A 23,789-nucleotide genomic window follows, 5' to 3' on the forward strand; every position below is an offset into this window, starting at 1 on the left:
ACAATGGCATCAGAAGCCAGGAGCTTCTTCCGCCTCTCTCCATGTGGATGCAGGGCAATACGCGCAGTCCATCTTCCGTTGCTTTCCCAGGCATGTTAGCAGGGAGCCAGATTGGAACTGGAGCAAGAGGGATTCAAACTGGCACTTCAGTGGGATGCTGACACGGAGACAGCACTTTTACCCTGCATGCCCCGGCCCCAGAACTGGGACTTAGATAACAAGAAAAAGTGGGTGGGGAGCGCACAGCCCAGTGTTCTTTGTTGATGAACGAGACTGAGTGAGTGCCGTGGTTGAAGCTAATCCAGACAGGTGCCTGTAAACTGTGAGCATCCAGACCAGAGAGAGACTAGTCACTCTGGGATCTCTCAAGGCCTGTAGAATATTGATAAATCACAGAAAATTGTTTTATTTCTAGTTCTCAATGTGGTGCCTGTCTCAGCTTGTGCATTAGTAAGTCTGCACAGCTCACAGACGGGGTTTTGCTTTTCCCTTTGACTACTCTGCAGCCACTTTGGCTTTCGTTGTATCAGTGCATGTGGCAAGTAAAGGGTGGGAAAGGCGATGCTCTGGATGGGGTTTGCTCCATTGCACACACTCTGCTCTTTGAGCGGTCAGCAACCCCAGAGTTCCTGTTTTCTGCATGTGTAGGAAGCTTCTTTGATGTTGCTTCGTACCAGGGCTCACCAGCTTCCCCTGTGAAGAGACAGCTGGTACATGGGAGAGTTGGGGGAGGCTCCAGGCTCCTGGCTTCAGCCTAGCCCAGTGCTGACCATGACAGCCAATTGGGTAGCAAACAAGCTGATAGAAGATTTCTCTCTGTCTCTCCTTTCTGTAACACTAACTTTCAAGTACCCCTCCAAAAACAAAAACAAACAACAAAAAAAGGAGGAATGGATGATAAAGATTCTGTGTTTTCTGGGCCATATGTTGATTGTCCCAACTCCTCAGCTCTGCTTTGTACTGAGAAAGCTGCCATGGACAGTATGGAATTGGTTTGATGCTGCTGCACTCCGAAACTAGTCTGTGAGCCAGGCAGTGCCCAGACTTGAATGTGGCCCAGGGACAGCCCTTTGCCAGCCTTGGTGCACTCTGAGAAGACCAAGGAGTCCCTCGCTTGTTTGGAGAGCTCCAAGACCATTTTGACTTTAGGCAGGAGGTTGTACTTTGAGTTTGGTAGATTCATTTTCTCTTCCAAGGAGACATTTTGGTCATTTCTGCAGGGCCCTGCTCTCCTCTCCCAGGTGAATCCAGAGTATTGGCTTGGCTTTCACTGTGTTTCCTTGGATTATCACCCCTTAGGGGTGTAAGGATGAGAATTATGATGTCACCAGTGTGACAGTGATGTCAGAGGAGTGTTAGTGAGGTGAGCTGTGAGGATTAGCAGCTGACCATGGTTTCGTAACACAAAAAACAATAAGACCAGGAACTTTGTGCAAGTCTCCCCATGGTGAGTCCCTGGCACAGCCTCTCAGTGCTGGAGTTGCTGAGATGTACGGAAGGGTGGGCTGGGCCCGTGGCAGCCCGGGGACCTGGGCTGTGAGGGGGTTTTATCCTGCTCGGAGTATTGCCTGTTTCCCCCTGGGTTCCTGACATCTGCTTTGTGTTCTGCGGCTACCACTTGATATTAGAATGTAGGTTTTGTGGGCCTGGTTTGTTTGTTTTTTAGTGAAGTATTTTTTGTAGTTATTTTAGAGTCATAGCAAAATTGAACGGAAATACAGAGAGATCTTATCTGCCGTACCCTCCTCTGCTGCTGCTGCCCTGACATCTCAGAGGTTTCTGTTCATTTGTAGGTCTTTGTAACATCTTTAAAAAACATTTAACAAATTGAAAGTATCGTTTAGTGTGTCAAGAAAATAAAAATACAGCTGTCAAACCAAACCCTTCTTCCAGGGAATCATGTTGAAAATAAAGGACTGGAAACAGGCACTTTAAAAAAAAAATGGACGCGGCACAGTAGCCTAGAGGCTAAAGTCCTCGCCTTGCACATGCCAGCATCCATATGGGTGTCAGTTTGTGCCCCAGCAGGCCTCCACTTCCCATCCAGCTCCCTGCTTGTGACCTGGGAAAGCAGTCAGGGACAGCCCAAAACCTTAGGACCCTGCACCCATGTAGGAGACTGCACTTCCCATCCAGCTCCCTGCTTTTGGCTTGGAAGGGCAGCAGAGGAGGGCCCAAAACTTTGGGACCCTGCACCCACATGGGAGGCCTGGAAGAGTCTCCTGGCTATTCCAGCCATTTGGGGACTGAACCAGTTGATGAAAGATCTTTCTGTCTGTCCTTTATGTAAATTTGATCTTCCTTATAAATAAGTGTTTTTGTTTTTAATTTTAACAATTGTTTTTATTGGAAAGAGATTTACAGAGAAAGGAGAGAGATCTTTCATGTACTGGTTCACTCCCCCAAAATGATCACAATGGCTGGGTCTCTTATATGGGTGCAGGGGCCCAAGGTCATCCTCCCTTCCCAGGCACATTAGCACGGATGTCAGTTCTACAGGCTGATTGGCTTACAACACCACTATGTTGGCCCTGAAAAACAGTTTTTTTTTAAAGAAGATTGGATTTCTCCAGAAAGGCTTGTTGCTGCCAGACTGCTGGAGTACAGGCCAGCGCTGCAAGGCATCAGGCCCATCTGGGCTGGGCTGCTCTTTGTAACAGGAAGGACACCCCTAGAACTGTTTACTCCTCTCCACGGGAAGATGGGACAGACCATCCCCCTTAAAGGAAGGAACTGTTAGGTGACCACCCAGATGCTGAAAATTCCCAGCATGGCAGAGCAGGGTCACACGCGGCAGCCTAGGCCGGGTGCAGAGGGAGAAGGCAGGCTGGCTGGCTGGACTCTCCCTGGCTGCTGGTGGGAAGGCGCAGGTAGAGGGCGCTTCCCTTGCACTCCCAGATCCTGGTGGCCGTTTGACTATGAGATGGAAATGCAGTTTGGTATGAAGTTCATCCCTCCAAGGTGTAGCAAGCAAATGCAGATAGGAGTATCCAACTCCAAAACATCATTTTGATGCTTTTTAAACAATCCTTAACTAGGCAGTGGTTAATGAAGACACCCAAGGAAACGTGAGCCAGCTACAGGCTGAAGTGAAGAGGCTCAAGGAGCAGCTGGCACAGCTTACTTCCGGCCAGATGCCAGCGGAAAGCTTCCTGACCAGAGGTAGGGTCAGCACAGTGGCCCACCTGGGCACACTCCGGGAACCTGGTAGGGAGCTCCCGGAGACAGGGAGCCTGCGCGATGAAGGTGGCTCCCCGCATTTCCCGCCCGGGTCTCTTGCCTGCCCTGTAGAGAAATCCCCCAGTCAGAGGTGGATACCACAGACACTGAGCTCTGGGAGATCCAGTGGGAAGGGGAAATTAAAATGAATAATTCATTCCTAGGAGATGCTTATAAAGAGAACGTGATCAATTTCATTTAGATCCACTTCCAAGATTTTTTCATAGCATGGTATCTGTATTTTTTCATGGCATGGTATGTTTTCATGGTACCTGTGTTTATTAAATAGGATAAGGAAGACTTACTTTTCTTCCAAGAAAATTAATGGGGGGCAAATTACTCTCCAATCCACAAAACCAGGAGAAGCAGTTTAGATCTCAAGAGGCACCTAACTGATGGTTTTTTATTTTATCTTATTTAGACTTTCAGAATTACTTCTGTCATATCATATGTATGGTCTGTATCCATGAACTAAGTAAAAACTGCTCATAGGTTGTTGAGAGCAGTCTGGCCCCGCTGTTTAACCTCGTTTTTTGGTTTCCAAGGCAAGCAACAAACTTTTTTTTCTTTACCTTTCCTGCTTACTACTTCAATTACAGACAAAGAGAAGGATGATTACATGAAGTATTTCCAGGAAGCAATGTTATTCTTTAAGAAGTCTGAACAGGAAAAGAAGGTAGGAAACTGGGTTTTTAGAATATTCACCAGATCCGCAAGGAGATTAAAGGAAAGCTGGGAAGTTCTGATTTTTGCTAAGATCAGTTTTAAAGTTACTATGTGTTGCTGGGTATATGAAAATGTAGAGATGCTAAATTAAGGGTGCTCCAGGGAGTTTATGGAAAATGTTCACTGTCTTTGAATTCTGCTTTTGTGTGGGCTTTTTGATGTACTCTAGTTTTTTTGTGTTTAACCAAGTCTTGCATTTAAGTCTCTAGTAGAAAAAGTTACCCAGTTAGAAGACCTCACCCTCAAAAAGGAAAAATTTATTCAGTCCAATAAAATGATTGTGAAGTTCCGGGAGGACCAGATCACACGCCTGGAGAAGCTGCACAGGGAGTCGCGGGGCTGTTTCCTGCCCGAGGAGCAGGATCGCTTGCTCTCGGAGCTACGGGACGAGATCCAGACCCTGCGCGAACAGGTGAGGCCGTGGGCTTGTGCTCTTTCTAGAAATACGAGAAGCTCCATGCAGGTATGCATCGATCACCCAGGACTTGTTCTTCAGTACTTTGGAATAATCATTGCTTCTGTCTGCTCTTTTTTTTTTTTTTTTTTTTTTTTAAGATTTATTTTATTTTTATTACAAAGTCAGATATACTGAGAGGAGGAGAGACAGAGAGGAAGTGGAGCTGCCAGGATTAGAACCAGCAGCCATATGGGATCAAGGCAAGGACCTTAGCCACTAGGCCACGCTGCCGAGCCCTTCTGTCTGCTCTTCTGCACCTTGCCCGCCAGTGTACCCTGGGGATAGTTCAGTCTTGCTGGATGGAGGTTTCCGGGTGCTTTTCAGCCGGTTGACTTCACCAACCTCCATTGCACGTACAACCTGACACTGTGTATGCACCTGTGCCTAATCACAGATGCCTGGACGAGTGTGTCAAGGGACAGACCAGGCACAGAGTGACAGAGGGATGGGATGTGCACAGATGCCAAGCTTCCTCGCCCAGCGGTTGCCCTGGGCATCCTGCGGGTTTTCCCGTGACTGCCTTGGACAGGCTTCCTCGAGAAACAGCTGTCCCAGTACCTACGTGTGATTCTTCTGTCCCAGATCGAGCACCACCCCAGAGTCGCCAAATATGCTATGGAAAATCATTCCCTCAGAGAAGAGAATCGGAGACTCAGACTGTCCGAGCCCGTGAAAAGAGCCCAAGAGATGGATGCGCAGACTATTGCCAAGCTGGAGAAAGTGTTTTCTGAACTGTATGACACAGAGAGAAACAGCAGAGGTACGGAGTGCCCGTGCCCCTGCCTGGAAGGGTTGCTAAGCAGGAGCGCGCGCAGGGCCTTCTGGCTGCCAGACCTGCCTGCTCAGTTCTCATCTCCATGCTCTCATCTTTTGTCATGAAAAGGAATTTACTAACTTTTTCTCTTAAAAATCAGAAATCAGGGTCTGACATAAGCCTGGTGGCTAAAGTTCTCACCTTGCAACGACCCAGATCCTGCTGCTCCACTTCCCTTCCAGCTCCCTCCTGTGGCCTGGAAAAGCAGTGCAGGACAGCCCGAAGCCTTGGCACCCCGTGCCTACTTGGGAGACCTGGAAGAAGCTCCTGGCTCCTGGCTTTGGATCAGCTCAGCTGCAGCTGTTGTGGCCACTTGGGGAGTGAACCAGTAGACGGAAGACATTTCTATATCTCTTTCTCTATAAATTTGACTTTCTAATACAAATTGAAAAAATATATATTAATTTTTTTAAATCAGAAATTAGTAAATTAGGTAGCCTAACAAATAGAGCAAAGACATAGCCATTGTATGTCTCATTTTACTGATAAATGTCTTCAGATATTCCAATTTTATCACATGAAATTTTCTTGTTTAAAATATTTGAAACAAAAAGTACCTAACTAAGCACACATGGACACGTGTGGAGTCGAAGCTTCTGTCAGCAGGGGTGAGAGGCCTGCGGCGTGTCCGGGATGCTGGAGGGGCAGACCCTGCTCCCCTGCAGTGCTCCGGGCCTGTGCACACACTCTGCCTGGAACTCTCACCCTCCTTTGTTTCTAAGCAGAACTAGAACGTTCTGTCCTCCTTGTCTTGCATAATTAAACAGAACTGACCCTTGGCTTTTAGGCCTTCGCTTTTGCTTCCGTCCTGTTCAGTTGCGATCGTGTGATTAAGAGCCGCAGCTTTGGGGCTGTGGAGGAGATTCAGGTTCCAGATGCAAAGGTCAAACCACGTGCTCTCTTATTCCAGCTTTTTTTCCTCTATAATGCTGTGTATTTGGTTTCCCATTTTGGCCTTAATAATACTCTTAATACCCTTAAAAAGTATTAATAGCAGTTTCCAGGCTAGGCAACTTTTTTTTTTCTAAGCTTTATTTTTATTGGAAAGTCAGATTTACAGAGAGAAGGAGAGGCAGAGAGAAAGATCTTCCGTCTGCTACTTCACTCCCCAAGTAGCTGCCACGGCTTGAGCTGAACTGATGCTAAGCAAGGAGCCAGGAGCTTCCTCCGGGTCTCTCACATGGGTGCAGGTTTTAGGCCATCTACTGCTTCTCCAGGCCTCGGGCAAAGAGCTGGATAGGAAGTAGAGCAGCCAGGACACAAACCAACCCCCATATGGGATCCTAACAGATGCAAGGTAAGGATGTTAACCACTAGGCTACTGCGCCAGGCCGCTCTAAACAACTTTCATCTACCATTTTTCACATTGAAACTCATCCATTCTTTTTGCCATGTTCTTTAAGTTGTTGGCTCTGCTGTTTGCTAAATAATAGATCATTTGTAAATAACTCGCTGTTCAGGTTGCCTCCTGCACGGCCGACCCTGTTTCTCTGTCCCCTGGTGGCCTGCTGAGCTTCGGGCGTTTGCTCTTGCCCCCACAAAGGCAGTGTTGCTTTGGCTGTGCTCCTTCCCGGGCTCTGTACTTATTTTTGCCCCTAAGGAATTATTTATTTTTAAGGCACTTAAAGAGTGAACGCTAGTGCGAGAGAGAGACAGAGATGTGTCCCATCCCCTGGTCATTACCCCCAAATGACTGCAGTAGTTAAAGCCAGACCCGGGCGGAGCCTGGCCCTCCATCTGTGTCTCCCACAGGGGTACAGGCCCGCACTCAGCCTGCCGTTCTCCTCTGCCTGCCCAGTCACATGACAGGAAGCTGGTTCAGGAGCTCAGCCCAGTCACATGACAGGAAGCTGGTTCAGGAGCTCAGCCCAGTCACATGACAGGAAGCTGGTTCAAGAGCTCAGCCCAGTGCAGCCGGGCATCACAGCTGGCAGCCTAGCCTGTGACACTTCAACACTGGCTGCTAGATACAGCTGGTAACTCTGGCTTTGTAGCTTAGGGCCCACCTGCTGACCCAGAAAAAACCTTCTGTTTTTTTCTCATAGTGCCTCACAATTAGTAGACAGCAGGGTGCTTAGAAAGTGTTTTGTTACTTTAATCTTTCAAAAATTAAGATTATTTGTTTTTCCTCAGGTCAACAAGGATTTTCTCCTAAAGCTCAGAAGGAACCATTTACAAATACTGAGAAGTTAAAGTCGCATCTCCTGCAAGTTCAGACCGAGCTGAATAATTCAAAGCAAGAATATGAAGAATTCAAGGAACTCACCAGGTAGACTGTAAACCTGTGTGTGTGCTTACCTGTTTCCTTGTAGTGCTGTTCGCTTCAGTGTTACTTCTGATGATTCACTTGGTTGGCCTCATACCAGCAGCTAACTAACTTGTAGTAACTAAAAGAGGAAAGGCTCCTTTTTAGCTCTTTGGTGTTTTGTTTTGTTTAAAAGGTGAGGAAATCACACACCCATGTGGGCCATATTCCAGGATAAGGTGGGCAGGGAGGCAAAACATGGGAGAGAGATGTTCCTGCTTTCACCCGGTGGCAGGCAGTGGCGCGCCCCTCCCATTCCTGGCTTCTTTTGAGCCTGGAAAGGGGAGTGGTTGTGTGATGTCACCCCCAAGTCCCAGTTGAGAGGGAGTACATCCTGGGGAAGGGGTCACTTCCATCTCTCTCCTGAGCTGGAGAAGTTCCAGCCAGTGTCAATGGCGTGTCCCCTGCATCAGCATTACCACCCTGTGAAGTTGTTGGCCTCATTTTGTCTTTTGAAATGGTATTTTTGGGCCTGGTGTGGTAGCCTAGTGGCTAAAGTCCTCACGTTGTATGCACCAGGATCCTATATATATATACACTGGTTTATATCCCGGCCGCTCCACTTCCCGTCTAGCTCCCTGCTTGTGGCCTGGGAAAGCAGTTGAGGACAGCCCAAAGGCTTGGGCCCCTGCACCCATGTAGGAGACCCAAAAGAAGCTCCTGGCACTTGGTTTCGGATTGGCTCAACTCCAGCTGTTGCATCCGCTTGGGGGGTGAACCAGCAGAAGATCTTTCTGTCTGTCCTTCTCTCTGTAAATCTGACTTTCCAGTAAAATAAATAAATATTGAAAAAAAGATAAAAGAAAGAAGTGGTGTCTCTGAGCTATATTTCGCCCAGTTGGGCAATGAAGTTAGTCATCAGAAAGGAGTGAGGTTATATTAAGACTGACAGCTGTAAAATACTGCAAAACGCCCAAAACACTCGGTTCTCTACTGTCTGCATTAGGAAAAGGCAGCTGGAAATGGAATCAGAGCTTCAGTCTCTGCAAAAAGCCAACCTTAATCTTGAAAACCTTCTGGAAGCAACAAAGGCGTGCAAGAGGCAAGAGGTTTCTCAGCTAAACAAAATCCACGCGGAAACGCTCAAGGTGGGGAACCCGAAGCAGCAGCGGGGAGTCTGAAGGCTTTGCTGCGTACGAGATGGAGTCCCTGGGGGACAGGTGCACCCCAGGGCTGTCGTACCCAAACCAGACACACTGGGAGAAGGCAGGCCGCCCACACAGTGGTGGGTCAGCTGTACTCAATGCCCGCCCAGTTTCCATCACCACTCTCTTCGGCGGAGAAATGTGTTTCATTGTGCATTTATTCACCAGCTTATTTGGCTTTATTTTACTTTATCAGAATTTTCTTTGGGATGGCAATACATTGATGGATCCATTTCCACCGCTTCCATATGGGCATTTCTGTGCTGTTTTCACATTTTTTTCATTTCTTTAATGAATAAAATTTAATTTTATCCTCTGTGGTAAAATGACTAAATATGCTATTATTTTTCATGGGTGCTGATGTTTTCCCTAATCTTATGTTATTGTTGTTGTTGCTGCAGATTATAACTACACCAACCAAGGCCTATCAGCTTCGCTCGCTGCTAACGCCGAAGCTGAGCCCTGAAGTTGGGAGCTTTTCTCCTGTATGCGCCGAGGAGCCCAGCAGAGTCGATCACGGCATCATGAATGAGCCCATCCCAGCTGAGATGAGCGAGCAAGCTTTTGAGGCCATTTCAGAAGAGCTGAGAATGGTGCAGGTAATGTTCAGTTTTTAGAAAAAAAAAATTGAGCGTTTATTTAAATAGATGTGCCTTATCGTTCATTTTAACTCCCTGTAATTTGTGGTGTTCGAACCTGCTTGGTGCTGAAATCCTGTCTTGGTGAGCCTGGGTGTGTAAGGGTCCGTGACTGGGAAGCCACATGCTCTTGTCCTTCACTTTGCAGTGTTGAGCAAGTTATTTTCCAATGTCCCTTGTATGTTCCTTTAGTTTCCTTGCATGTGAAATGACCTTGTCACAAACAAGGCAGTTCTAGAACTGCTGTATACGGCACGGTGTTGAATCTGATACAGAATGTTAAAGTGATTTGGAAGAATCTCAGATGAAAATGTTTGACTGCTTCCAGTATACTTGAGATGACATGTGAAATATGATTGTCTCAGGGTTCTGGCTGCTCGGTGAGCTTTTCAAAGAGCTGTCCAGTGGGGCCTGGCACAATGGCTCAGCAGCTAAATCCTCAGGTTGCAAGTGCTGGCATCCCATATGTTCACCAGTTTGTGTCCCTGGCTGCTCTACTTCCCATCCAGTTCCCTGCCTGGGATCTGGGAAAGCAGTAGAGGCCGGCCCAAATCCTTGGGACCCTGTTCGCATGTGGGAGACCTGGAAGAAGCTCCTGGTTCCTAGGTTCGGATTGGCTCAGTTCCAGTCATTGTGGCCACTTGGGCAGTGTACTAGCAGATGGACGATCTTTCTCTCTGTAGATCTGACTTAGCTGTCCAGTAAAATGTGGAGTGGGTCAGACTACCCCACATCCCAACTTTTATCCTTCCCAGGCCATGGACATCCTTTAATGAAGTCACTCCATCAGGCTGAGGAAGCTACTTAGAACTTTCAAAATAGTTAACCCAGGATTATAATTTGTTGTTAAGTTTTTATTTATTTATTTTATTTGTTTGCATGTGAGAGCCCCTACCTGCTTATACACTTGCCTGCCCACGACTGCCGGGTCTGGGCCAGGACAGCAAGGAGCCTACGCTTCACCCTGGGTCTGCCACTGGGTGAAGAGGACCCTGGTGTGGGAGATTACCCCTGGATCTCTGCCTGCTGCCTGGTGGTGGTGACCACTGGCCTGCCTGCCTGTAACCTAGGCACAGCTTCCAGCTTTTAATGTGGATCGTGACCTGTGACAAGACTGAGGGTCTAAGGGATAGATGGGTCTTCTAGCCAATCACACGTTGTCATCAGTGGGAGGACGGTCTGGGACCACGCCTTTGCCTAGTCTGTATAAGTTTTTTCTCACTTTACAATAAACAGACATGCGCCATCAGATTGTCCCCAGGGATTCTGCAGCTGAAGAATACTGTCGCCTCACCACCTCAGTGGTCTTGGGGCGTGTTGGCAGGGCATCCCCCTAAGACCCTGGAACCTGAACCCAGCCACTGCACTGTGGCATGTTGATGCCTCAGGAGGGAGTTTGAAGTGCTATGCCAAGTGCCCAGCCCCAGGATTCTAATATAGTCACATCTGTCCTCAGGGCTTCATGTTGCTAACGTGGATGGACCACAGGGGTCCTTCTGAAACAGGAATTCTATGTAGCCTTTGAAAATAGTCTTCTGCCTCCCAGCAGACCTCCGATCATGTTTTTCATGCGAGTTTGAGTTTGCTTGGTGTTTGGTCTCTTTAATGAAGAGGAAAGAACTTGTGATGACTGGTTGCTGTGTTGCAGGAACAAATGAGTAGTCTTCAAGCCAAGCTGGATGAAGAAGAGCACAAAAACCTCAAGCTGCAGCAGCACGTCGACCGGCTGGAGCACCACTCATCCCAGATGCAGGAGGTGAGACCGCACGCCCGCAGGGACTGCGGGGCCCCTAACCTCCACGGGAGAGTGAGGCAGGCACGGCTGTGTGGGGCTTTGGGCAGCTGCCTGTTCTGCCCTGGCCCCCGCTGTCGGAATCCTGGTCTTCTTAATAGCACGAAGCTGGTTAGGGATCTGCCGTGTGTCTTAGCTTGCCTTTTGCAGTAAATATATCTTTTTTTCCCAAAGCTCTTCTCATCAGAAAGAACTGATTGGGCCAAACAACAACAGGAGCATCTGTCACAGTTGAACATCCTTGACAAGCAGCTCCGAGACACTCAGACCAAGAATGACTGTAAGTGTTAGCGACAAGGCACTTTGTGTCCTGAAGGCATCCGTGTCTCAGGCTCCACTGCTGAAGTAATGTGGCTTCCGGGCTCGATTGGTTGCTTTCTTGGTTGGTTGTTGTGAGATTATTTATTTGGAAGGCTGAGTTACAGAGAAGGAGAAACCATGGTTTTCCATCTACTGGTTCACTCCTCAGTTGGTCACAGTGGGTAGGGCTGGGCCACACCAAAGCCAAGGCCTAAACTCCGTGCAGGTCTCCCACACTGGGTAGTAGGGACTTGAGTCCTTTGGTCATTCACGCCGTTTGCCCAGATGGCGTTAGCAGAGAGCTGAATTGGAAGTAGAGTGACCAGGACTAGAACTTTTACTCCTATGAGATGCCAGTGTCACAGGCAGCAGCTTAACCCATTGTGCCAAGACTCCAGCCCCCAATTATTTTCTTTCATAAGTTGGAGGTTTTGATGCACATTCTATGGGAATAGCATACACAGACGTGTCAGACAGCATACGCAAGTAAGAACACAGAGCTTTTCCTGGGTACCGGGCCTCTTCCTGGGAAGCAGTGTCTGTAACTGGGTTTGTTGACTTGGCAGAAGCACCTGTCCCCCGTGTCGCGGGGAACTCCCAGAGAGGCGGGTACCAAGGCGCTTGGAGAAGCAGTATCTGTTTTTATGCCGGCAGGCCCAGGGTGTTATACTCCCAGTCTGGGCCCTACACAAAGCAGATGTCATTTTCTATGCCCCGGCACAAATGACATGAAGCTCGCGCTTGCGTGTTTGTTCACATATATCTTGATTGGATGTTTTAGAGCTGTCACACTGCACTCTGCTTACACAATCACTAGAAAGATGCATGTGCAGGCCCAGCGTAATGGCCTAGTGGCTAAATCTTTACTTTGCACATGCCAGGATCCCATATGGGCTCGGTTCATGTCCCGGCTGTTCCGGTGCTCATGCAGCTCTCTGCTTGTGACCTGAGAAAGCAGAGGAGGATGGCCCAAAAACCTTGGGACCCTGCATCCGCATAGGAAACTTGGGGAAGCTCTTGGCTCCTGGTTTCAGATCAGCTCAGCTCCAGCCGTTGCGACCATTTAGGAAGTGAATCATTGGATGGAAGATCTTTCTGTCTTTGTAGGAATCTGCCTTTTCAATTAAAAAAAAAAAAAACTTAAAGAAAAATGCACATGGCATGTGTATACACATACACACACACACACACACACACCCCTGTTTCCAGAAAGCCTCTGCCATGCCATCCCTAGCTGGTTTCCCTTTGTAGCTTTATAATCTGTTTCCTTTAGTTTGGGGAGGGGTCCCTGCTACACCTTTTTTATAAGAAATACTTGCGAAGAAGCCTGCTGAGGACTTGTTGTGTTTTAGTTTTGAAAAGCGAGGTGAATGACCTGCGAGTGGTTCTTCATTCTGCCGACAAGGAGCTGTCTTCCGTGAAGCTGGAGTACAGCACCTTCCGAGAGAGCCAGGAGGAGGAGTTCGGCCAGCTCTCCGAGAAGCACGTGCACGTGCAGCTCCAGCTAGACAGTGTCAGGTACCGAGCTGTTGGCCGGACGGAGCCTGGGACTGCGGCAGGTCGGGGGAGAGTGTCGCACATCCACCCGCGCTAGTGAGGCAGAAGTGGGCATTGACTGGGAAGCCCCAGTGATGGTTTCTGGTTCAAGGATAAACTAAACTGTCCTGCACCTCAGGTTGCACAGCATCTGTAATTCTTTCCCTCTTCCTCTCCTCCCTCTTCCTCCTCCCTCCTTCGGGCTCTGTTTCCCTCTTGTGTTGCCCCCCTTTTGTCCTGCACTGAGGACTGTCCTCACTGTGACCGTGACAAGGTGCCAGTTCAACTAGTCACCTGCTCTGCTTTGTACCATTTCTTTCCCGAAGGCTTGAGGTTGTTTGCTGGTTCTTGGCTGGGCTCTGGATTTTTGGGTAGGCTGTAGTATTAAGAGCCAGGACAAGAACATGGAAACCGGAAAAAACATAGATAGTTGTTTGCCAAGGGAATTTTTTCGCTTACTGAGATTAAAACAACATTGGCTCTAAAAAAAAAAAAAAAAAAAAAAAACTTCCTAAAACTGGGAAAGTATACAATGAATGATTGGAGATGAACTGACCATAAAACTTGTAAATTAATAGCCAATTAATTAATAGGCAGTTAATCTGGCTAATAGCGTAGCTTACATGGGGAGTAAATGAGCCTGAGCACTTTAAGTTGGCCGTCATGTAAGCATGTCTAGTTGAAACCATGGAAGACAGCCATAGACTCTCAAACCACACTATGGTGTTGTATGTTTGCGGTCACGCTTCATGGACATTTCACATAGTCTGTGGGCTTGGCGTAGATGAGGGCTGTGTGGGTTGGGAACGGTCTGTGGATGGCAGAAATGGAGCCGCAGATGCTCTGCTGGTGGAGGTGCGTGAAGTGTCATGCTCATGCTACAAATGTCTCCTGGTAAAGACTAGAAAATGAAAAGCTGCTCGAGAGCCAAGCCTGCCTGCAGGACTCCTACGAAAACTTACAAGAAGTCATGAAGTTTGAAATTGACCAGCTGTCAAAAAACCTCCAAAATTGCAAAAAAGAAAATGAAACCCTGAAATCTGACCTGAGCGTAAGTTGCACGGGGGTATGGTTGGTAGGTGGTTGGTGGGCTCAGCTCTGCAGCTGGTGTGTGTAGGCAGGGCTCTTCCTGGTCCAGGGCCTGCCGCCGAGAAGGTACTGGGAACGGTCACTGTACAGCTCATGCAATGTTGTCTTATAGAATTTGATGGAGCTTTTTGAGGCAGAGAAGGAGCGCAATAACAAGTTATCGTTAAAGTTTGAAGAAGATAAAGAAAACAGTTCTAAGTGAGTGCCGTGACCTTCTCTGTGAGTTGACTGTCATAGTGGTCACTACCGCATTATTCGTAGTTATGTGTGTGTATGTTTGTTGCATTCCAGATGGACACCAGAGTCTTTTGTGTAACTGGCTGCATGGAGACGCTGAACTTTCCAAGTGTCTGATAGCTAGCTAGCTTTTCAGTGCATCCCTGTCCTCTTGGATTTGTATTCTAGCACAGAGAGGCAGCAAATTAACAGCTACTGCCTGTTAGCTGTTACGTTGGGAAGCGTTTAACACCAAAGAAAGGGCACAGTCCTGGCCTTGAGTGTCTCTGTACTAATAGATTCAATTCTCCTTGCCATTCAATAAAGTCAGGGCTAAAAGAAAATTCTCTTCCAGAGAAATCCTGAAAGTTCTTGAGGCTGTACGTCAGGAGAAGCAGAAAGAGATGACCAAGTGTGAGCAGCAGGTGGGTTTCGTGCAACGCTAACTCTGGAATTTGACATGTGTGACTTGGTTTATTAGAAAAACTGTTTCAGCTTTCCGATGTTGGAAATTGATGATCAAGGGGTGGGTGTTTGGTACAGCAGTGACGACAGTTGGACCACCATCCTTCTATGCCAGAGTGCCTGGTTTGAATTCCAGTGGCTCCATCTCCCTCCAGCTTCCTGCTAACGCACACACTGGGAGGCAGCAGTTGATGGCTCAAAGCTTCTGGGTCTTTGCCACTCACATGAGAGACCCAGCTGGAGCTCCAGGCTCCTGGCTCACTGTTTTATTAGACATTTGGGCAGTGAGCCAATGGGTGGAAGATTGCTCTTCCAAAAGGATAATAGTAATTTGAATTAGAAAGCAAAAAAAATTCTAAACAAGGCACAATCAATAATTTAAAAATAAAAAAATCAATGACAGAAAGACATTTTGACTTATTCTTTTCCAACACTCGCTTTTCTTCTAACTCAGATTCTTCTAACTCATAATTTCTTGGTAGCCTCCTGGTAGAGCTCACAGAGCTGTTTTCCTTCAGCACAATTTATCATTTTCAACTATTACTCTTGGTATGGATTCTACAATGCAAAAAGTGTGGTTCACTTTGTGATTTAATTCTTTTTCTAAAAATATGGTTTTTCCTATAGATGACAAAAATACAGAAACTGGAAGAGAGCTTGCTCACATCCGAAAAAGTGATCAGTTCCTTGGAGAAGTCTAGGGATGCGGACAAGGTGGGTGGTGTTGGAAGCTCCGTCTCCACGCGTTTCCCGTGTCAGCGCAGCCGCCCTTCCTGTCTTGTGTGGCGCTTGGGCCCACAGGGCTGATGACAGCCAGTGTTGCTCTGTTCAGTTCAGCCTGTTTACATTGCGAGGGTGCAGGACAGTGCAGGCCACCTTGTCGCTCTGAGTGGCAGTGTAACTAGGCTCCTGGGGTCGGTGTGATGCTTCCTGGTTGGCTCTAAGTACCGTGAAACAGATTTCCAAATCTCTAGTGTTTTAACTAAAATAGAACAACAGAAAAAATATATATATTCCCAAGCATAAGATTAGATATAAAACTGTTCAACATTTGGCTCTCCTTTATTCATGAAACCAAAAGAAATTACATAAAATAGTGCAATGTCATAAAATACAAGTTGATAACAAAAATATTTTTATCACCTTTTCCTACTCTGCCTTTTTTCTTATTTAAAATAATCATGTAAATCTTAAAACAATAATTAGGTGCTGTATTTTTAGTCTCAAACTATATTAAATTTTTATATACAAATATAAATTTTTAAAAATTAAAAAATATATATATGTTGATAATATTAATGTGTTGTGAGACAAGTGCTGTGTGCTGAGGTAAAAATGGAGCTGAGTGGCTGGCTGGGTAGCAGTGAAGCCTGCATCCCAGCACGCCGGGGCTCAGTTCCTGGCTCGGCTCCTGTCTCTAGCTTCCTCATGCAGACCTTGGGCGACAACAGGGTAGGAGATTAGATCCCTGCTACCTTGTGAGAGATCTGAATCCAGTTCCTGGCTATTGGCTTCAGCCATCTGCAGGCTTGCAGGGGACAAACCAGTGGATGAGAATGCACCTTTGGCCTTCCCCCGACACCCCACTCCTTCCCTTTCTCTCACTGTCTCCTTGCCTCTCAAAAACAATCTTTTTAAAACTTATGTTGCCATTAGAAAAAAGAGAAAGAATGACTTCTCACCTAACACTGATCTCCTTCAAGTCCCAGAGACTGGGGGTGCTGTTGGTGATGCCGTGTGTGTCCTCCTCAGGAAGTTGTGGCTGACCTCATGAACCAGATCCAGGAGCTCCGGGTGTCCGCCTTTGAGAAGACGGAGACCATCGACAGCCTAAGACAAGAGCTGAAGGACATCAACGTAAGCTCAGGGGGCAGCATGACCTCCCCTGGAGCAGCGGCCCGCTGAGACTCCTCCCTGCATCCGAGTAGGAAAGGGCTACCAGTGTCAAAGCTGTTTTGTGATGCCCGCTGATCCTGGCAAAACCCTCACCATGCATTTTGGGGAGGCAGCGCAGGCTGCCAATAGAATGAGACAGTATTTCTTTGAGAACACTGGGGTCTTCCCCTTTCTCTTTTCCATTCATTTGTTCTTCCACAAGTATTGATAAATGCCCCTGCGTAACTCTGGTCATTAAACTCAAACTTATCCTTATTATTTGACTCTACAAAGAAGATTCACTTGTACCGTGACTTGGTTCTCTGCAGTGTAAATACAGCATGGCCCTGGCTGAGAAGGAGGAGAGCAAGGTGCTGATCCAGAGACAGGAAGTGGACATCGTGGATCTCAAAGAAACCCTGCGCCTCAGAATACTCTCCGAGGACCTGGAAGTGAGTGTTCACATAGCACGCTTCTTTCTGGTTTTGTTTTGTTTTTCCTTTTTTGGAAAGTTTTACTTGTTTGAATAGGAAAGAGAAAGAGAGAGACTTACGACACCCACATTCCATGTCAGAGTTCCTGAGCTGAAGTCCCAGCTCTGCTTGTGATCCAGTTCCCTGCTGCGGTACACCCTGGGAAGCAGCAGCTAATGGCTCCTGCCAACCCCGTGCGAGGCCCAGATGGAATTCTAATCCTTGTTTTTGGCCTGGCCTCACCCCTGCTCTCATGTGTCACTTTGGAAGTGAACCAGCAGAAGGAAGATCTGTGTTTCTCTGCCCTAATTTTATTTATTTGAATGATAGAATGACAGGGATTTTTCATCTGCTGACTCATTCTCCAGCTTGCAACAGTGTTTGGGGCTGAGCCAGGCTGAAGCCAGGAGCCAGGAACTTCATCCAGGTTTCCCATGTGGGTGGCAAAGACCCAGAGCTGGGACCATCACCCATTGCTTTTCTAGGCACATTAGCAGGAAGCTGGATCCAAAGTGGAGCTGCTAGGACTTGACAGATGCCCTCACATGGGATACTGGTGCTGCAGGTGGTGCCGGCTCTACCTGAAACCATCTTAACCCTTAAGTAGTGGTTTACAAATCTCTAAGAAATTCCTCCTTCGTGCGGGTGTCTCCTACTAGAGGGATATGCTCTGCGAGGACCTGGCCCATGCCACCGAACAGCTGAACATGCTCACAGAGGCCTCTAAAAAGCACTCCGGGCTGCTGCAGTCCGCGCAGGAGGAGCTGACCAGGAAGGAGGCCCTGATCCAGGAGCTTCAGCACGAGGTGAGAGGCACGGGACAGTTACTGCAGAGGGGGCTGGCGTGGGGTGGCAGGGGTGGTGTAGTCCACAGCCCAGGTGGTCAGGGCCTGCTTGCCTCTGTCGATTCCTTGTGTTCAAAAGTAAGGTCCTGGAGCATTCATTCATCTGGCAGATAAGTCAGGGATCATGAACTTGGAGCCTAAGCAACATGGGCTTGCTCATGTGACCCAAGATTGCTCAGCCGCCTGCTTTAGGCATTGACACATGACGGAAGTTGTACCTGCCGTGGTACAACTGTGGTGTAGGCATGGCCAGTGACTTCCATCAGCTTTTTAGCTGCAGTCATTTTATAGTTTGTGTTTTTCTAAAATGATGTATTTATTGCTTGTCAAGCTTAAAAAGAAAAATCTATGAAAGCATAAAATTCTGTGAAACAGTTATGATTGGATTGTTACACAGGCACAAGAAGCAGCTCCCTAATTTTGCAATTTACTACTTTAAAAAGTGTTCCAGCTTTGTTTTACTATCTAACTGCTTTTCAAATTATTAATCAAGTCCGGGAAAAGATAATGTAAAGGAGATATTTCTGCATGCTTTAGTTGTCTTTAAGTCCATACCTAATGTTTTCATGATACTCATTTTCCATTTGAAGGTCCTTGTTTGGCTAGAACTTCAACATCTTTTTAAAAAGCTGTAGCTGTGTGTTTACAGGGTTTGATGTGATGTTTTGATACATGTGTACATTATAGGATGAGTGAGTCAAACAAATATCTCTGTCCTCATTGCTGTCATTCATTTCAATCCATGTAATGGATTCCAGAACCTTCTTCTGTCTGCCTGAAACCGGTAGTCTTCAGGGGCCCCGTGCTGTGTGCCCATCTCAGTCTCTGGTGGCCATTCTTCTCGGTCCTTTTGTGGGTTTATTTTTGGAGCCCAGGTGTGAGGAGATGCTACAGTGTTTGTCTTTCTGGATCTGGCTTATTTCCCTCAGCACACTCTCCACATTCTTGCAGTGACGATGTTGGCTTCTTAAGGTGGAATAGTCCTTTACCTGTCTCTGCTGTGTCTTCTCAGCTGCTCCTTCGGTTGGTGGACCCTGAAGTGGAGTTGCAGATGGGCTGTTGGGAATTGTGCTGCAGTAAGCGTCCCTTCAGTGTACTCTTTCGGGTCCTTTAGCTCTGGATGCACCAGAACTGGGTTTGCAGGACCATGGGGCTTTCTGGTTTTAGTGTAGGATTTTTTGTTCATTTAATGTAGTTGAAAAGCAGAGTTACGAAGAGAGGACAGAGCTGTCAGGAGAGGAGACAGAAAAGGGGGTACAGTTATGCAGGCAGATGGCAGGTTGTGGGCTCCTATTTTTCAGCCAGAGAGAAGCTAATTGGAAAACTGCATGCAAGGCCGTTTCGTGGAAAAATCACATGGTTCACGTTGCTCTAGTGGTAGCAGATGTGCCCCCAGAGATGCGAGCTTGCAGGGTGAGCCAAAGCTTCAAACAACAAGTGTGAGGGTGCAAACTGGAAGGAATCCCTTAGCCACAGGTGTATCCAGGACTCCATGTAAGAACAAATGGCTGGCAATGGCTAATTGGCTCTGATATTTTACAGATATCTTCAGGATTGACAACCTAGGCAGCCAGTCAAAAGGCGAATCAAAAGGAGTTTTCTGTATAGCTCAGTAAGGAGCCATTTTTAGGCAGAGAACAACAGCCTCCTCTTTCCGGAGCCCACCCCTGTATGTCAATAAATTGTCTGTTACTTATACTTGCTCTTCTTACTCACATTTTTGTATTTCATTGACATGGAATTAGAACCTGGGCAGGTACTAACACTGGGATTCCTTCATGATCTTCCACTCAGTGATCATTCCTCAGATGACCCCAATGACCAGGTCTGAGCCAGGCCAAAGCCAGGAGCAGTGGGGGCAGGGACCCAAGTACTGGGCCATTTTCTTTTGCTTTTCCAAAGGCATCAGCAGGAATCTGCATCCAGAGCAGTCAGGACTCAAACCTGTGCTCATATGAGCTGTTGAAGTTGCAGGCAGTGGCTTAACCTACTCCACTAAGGTACTGGAGTTGGTTTTGTGAAGAACCGCCATACTGCTTTTCTTAACCTGTACCAAGAGTGTCAAGAGTTCTGTTTTCTCACTCCTTGCCCACACTCACCTTTGGTCTCTTCGATGCTCGCAGGCAGGAGATGACGCCTCACGGGGGTTCTCACTTGCATTTTCCTGGTATTGGAAATGGTGCAGCTTGCCCTTTTCCTCGGACTGCGTGCCCCGTGTTGTTTTCTAACTTGTACCCTTTCATCTGGTGAATGTTCCCAGCTAAACCAGAAGAAAGAGGAGGTGGAACAGAAGAAGAATGAATACAACTTCAAGATGAAACAGCTGGAGCATGTGATGGACTCTGCTGCTGAGTATCCCCAGGTACTCCCCAGAAAGCAGGTGCATTCCAAGAGGAATAGGAGGCTTTGTGATGACAAAGTCACCTGATGAGGGCACCAGTCCGGTCCTCCTGAGACACAGCTGGATCACAAAGCTGTGTGACCTGGCTATGTTCCATGTGCCTGATGCCTATATTTAAAATGAGATGTCGGGCCCGGCGGCGTGGCTTAGCAGCTAAAGTCCTCGCCTTGAACACCCCGGGATCCCATATGGGCGCCGGTTCTAATCCCGGCAGCTCCACTTCCCATCCAGCTCCCTGCCTGTGGCCTGGGAAAGCAGTCGAGGATGGCCCAAAGCTTTGGGACCCTGCACCCGCGTGGGAGACCCGAAAGAGGTTCCTGGTTCCCGGCTTCGGATCGGCGCAGTACCGGCCGTTGCAGCTCACTTGGGGAGTGAATCATCAGACGGAAGATCTTCCTTTCTGTCTCTCCTCCTCTCTATATCTGACTTCGTAATAAAAATAAATAAATCTTGCCCGGCGGCTTGGCCTAGCGGCTAAAGTCCTCACCTTGAACGCCCCGGGATCCCATATGGGCGCCGGTTCTAATCCCGGCAGCTCCACTTCCCATCCAGCTCCCTGCTTGTGGCCTGGGAAAGCAGTTGAGGACGGCCCAATGCATTGGGGCACTGCACCCGTGTGGGAGACCTGGAAGAGGTTCCTGGTTCCCGGCTTCGGATTGGCGTGCAACAGCCATTGCGGCTCACTTGGGGAGTGAATCATCGGACGGAAGATCTTCCTCTCTGTGTCTCCTCTGTGTATATCTGGCTGTAATAAAATGAATAAATCTTTAAAAAAATAATAAAATAAGTAAATCTTTAAAAAAAAAGCAAAAACGAGATGTCTCTAGCCTGGGTTAGCTGTTTGAATGTGATGTGTTCTATTTTAGAGTCCTAAAACACCACCTCACTTTCAAGCCCATCTGACAAAACTCATGGAAACGCAGGAGCAGGAGATAGAAGATGGGAGAGCCTCTATGACTTCTTTGCAGCACCTTGTGTTGAAGCTCACAGAAGACAGGGAAGTCAAAAACGCTGAGATCCTCAGAATGAAGGTAACGGGCCACTGACTGGGGCCCTGGGGTTGTAAAGCAAACAGCGTTCTGGCTGCTGATGACAATGGATGCGGGTCTGAGCGTGGGCACAGAAGTCATCCTCCCGCCTCTGGCCCCAAGCTGCCCAGCCTGCCACTCTAGGAGGATGCAGCAGCAGGGGAGAGCCCCTTTCCCAGGTCTCACCTCACAGGACAGTCCGACTGGAGCCCTCTGCCAGTTTAATAGCTAAAGGGTGTCCTCTACGTAGTTGGTGGTTTGAACATTTTTTGTTTTCCTATGACTGATATCCTTCACTCATTTTTCTGTTTTTGAACTTTTTCTTGCTGACATATAATCATTCTTTATATGTTGGAGAGATTTGCTTTTATCTCAAATAAACTTGAAACTTTCTTTTTTGCCATAGTAGTGTGGTTTGCCCACTCACTTGGCAGCATGTTGATTGTGAGTGGCCAGGCGTGCATCCGATTAGGGGTGAGGGTGAGTGGAAGAGCATTCAGGCAGGGCGTGGGACTGCAGAGCGAGTGGGGAGGCTGTCACGCCCCACAGAGGGTAGCGGTCGGCTGTGAGATCGGCCATCGCTCTGAGCGTCTCCCAGCACACACGTGGAATTGGCTCGCTTCAGCAGCGTGCCGCAAAGTGCAGTAGACAGGGTTACACTCCAGCGTGGTTCCTTACAGAGATGATCGCCTTTTCATTAGGTAGTTCTCAGAACACTGTCTCAGAAATTCAGCTGTTCTCCAAATCGGCATGATCTTGGAACTTAGGAAAAATTGGGGCAGGTTAAAGGAAATCAGACATAGACTAGAAGAACAAAATACGTAAGGGTACCCCTTGCCAGCCACTCTGTTTCTTTGGATGATTGTGCTCATGTTTTTCAAGTTAAGATCCAAGTGGTTTTTGAGAGTATGCCCTGGCCTCTATTTTGTTTGCTTTCATCATAATCTACTAAGAGAATCAAATAGTTGAAAATCTTTACCAAAGTAGAGACTTTTGGCCATCTTTTCTCGTAATGGAATTCTGTAAAACTGTAAGACTGTGAACTTGATCGTGAATCTCGGCTCCAGGCAGTGCTTACCCACGCCTGCTGTTCATGCAGTGATCCCAGTGCAGGGTGTGCGCCCAGCAGGAGCCTGGCCCAGGAATGCCAGCCTCACTCCTGGCCGCAGGGAGCCACGTGGGACCGGCCGCGCTGTGATCTCTGAAGAGACGTGATCTGTATGTTACCAGGAGCAACTGTGTGAGATGGAAAACCTACGGCTGGAATCGCAGCGGTTACAAGAGAAAAACTGGCTGCTGCAAGGCCAACTGGATGACATGAGGAGACAGAAGGACAGCAGGTGAGGCCCAGCCCGCGAGCTCAGAGCACTCCCGTGTGGCCAGCCTGGGCCCAGCCGAATGAGGGAGACTGGCACTCAGGAGAGGCCTCCCTGGCTGGTACTGAGTCGAGTCTGATGAAGATGCTGCCTTTCCCAGTGTGGGAAGATGTGGCATTCACTTCTGTCTCCGACACCTAAAAGTCATGGACTTGAGGCCCATTTTTCTATCCTGTCAGTATTTCAGTTTCCTTAGCAGCAATGTGGGAAGAATGATACTTTCCTCACGGGAGTTACTGAGTAAAGGAACAGGCAGAAGTGCTAGTGACCTGCCCAGGTTAGAAGGGCCTGCCATCTTTACTGTTGCCGTCACATCTGTACCAGAAGCTTCCCACTCCTGTTGCTCCCACAGCCCAGCCAGAGCCGTGGGGATGCACTGTCCGAAACCGAGACGTGGCCCCAGTGTGGGATGTCATGGTCATGGCGGCTGTGCAGCGATCCCTCCGTAGGCGTGGGAGGCATCCCTCTCTTTACAGATCTCACTGGGGGGTACCATAAAGCCAGATTTGCACTTTTGTGAGCAACTATTCTGTTGTTGTAGCTATCCTCCCTCTTTTTTCTTCTTTTCTTTTTTTTTGTAAGATTTACTTATTTTTGGGCCCAGTGCAGTGGCTCAGTGGCTAAATCCTTACCTTGCAACCACTGGGATCCCTGGCTGCTTCACTTCCCATCCAGCTCCCTGCTTCTGGCCTGCGAAAGCAGTCGAGGACGGCCCAAAGCCTTGGGACCCTGCACCCGTGTGGGAGACCTGGAAGAAACTGGTGGCTCCTGGCTTCAGTTTGGCTTAGCTCAGCTCTGACAGTTGGGGCCACTTGGGGAGTGAACCAGCAAACAGAAGATCTTTCTCTCTGTATATCTGCTTTTCCAATAAAAATAAATAAATTGTGCTGGGCCCTCTAGACTCTTCTAAGGTGAGCATGGAACGTGTCATGTCTCTGGAATTCTAATAGGCGGTGAGAGCCCTGAGGCCGGGTCATTGAGGCCCAAGACAGTGCCGCTAGCCCCAGGTGATTCCAGGCCTGCCGCACTGCCTGCCTGCCTGTCTTCTCCCCAAGCCCTTTCACTCATGTTCAATTTGCAGATGTTATC

The 23,789-nt window shown here is 47.9% G+C and overlaps 1 protein-coding gene across 2 annotated transcripts in view; it reads left to right on the forward strand.

Moving 5' to 3' along the window:
- The window catches only part of KIF15 (kinesin family member 15), a 46,561-nt gene that overhangs the window by 18,525 nt on the left and 4,247 nt on the right, over positions 1 to 23,789 (forward strand). Inside the window, exons 11-30 of one of the 2 annotated variants that reach the window (XM_004581404.3) lie at positions 3,039 to 3,162; positions 3,819 to 3,895; positions 4,148 to 4,357; positions 4,985 to 5,162; positions 7,350 to 7,485; positions 8,468 to 8,609; positions 9,068 to 9,265; positions 10,953 to 11,060; positions 11,271 to 11,376; positions 12,749 to 12,914; positions 13,833 to 13,983; positions 14,134 to 14,219; positions 14,593 to 14,662; positions 15,330 to 15,416; positions 16,455 to 16,559; positions 16,907 to 17,029; positions 17,710 to 17,856; positions 20,156 to 20,257; positions 21,163 to 21,327; positions 22,555 to 22,664. In XM_004581404.3, the coding sequence (XP_004581461.2) occupies positions 3,039 to 3,162; positions 3,819 to 3,895; positions 4,148 to 4,357; positions 4,985 to 5,162; positions 7,350 to 7,485; positions 8,468 to 8,609; positions 9,068 to 9,265; positions 10,953 to 11,060; positions 11,271 to 11,376; positions 12,749 to 12,914; positions 13,833 to 13,983; positions 14,134 to 14,219; positions 14,593 to 14,662; positions 15,330 to 15,416; positions 16,455 to 16,559; positions 16,907 to 17,029; positions 17,710 to 17,856; positions 20,156 to 20,257; positions 21,163 to 21,327; positions 22,555 to 22,664 (2,591 nt within the window). Of the gene's footprint in view, positions 1 to 3,038; positions 3,163 to 3,818; positions 3,896 to 4,147; positions 4,358 to 4,984; positions 5,163 to 7,349; positions 7,486 to 8,467; positions 8,610 to 9,067; positions 9,266 to 10,952; positions 11,061 to 11,270; positions 11,377 to 12,748; positions 12,915 to 13,832; positions 13,984 to 14,133; positions 14,220 to 14,592; positions 14,663 to 15,329; positions 15,417 to 16,454; positions 16,560 to 16,906; positions 17,030 to 17,709; positions 17,857 to 20,155; positions 20,258 to 21,162; positions 21,328 to 22,423; positions 22,665 to 23,789 lie in introns of those variants that run through there. The other variant, XM_058678791.1, reaches the window with a different exon arrangement.

The sequence above is a fragment of the Ochotona princeps genome, chromosome 21 (assembly GCF_030435755.1).
Source record: "Ochotona princeps isolate mOchPri1 chromosome 21, mOchPri1.hap1, whole genome shotgun sequence".
In the NCBI taxonomy this organism is placed as follows: domain Eukaryota; kingdom Metazoa; phylum Chordata; class Mammalia; order Lagomorpha; family Ochotonidae; genus Ochotona; species Ochotona princeps.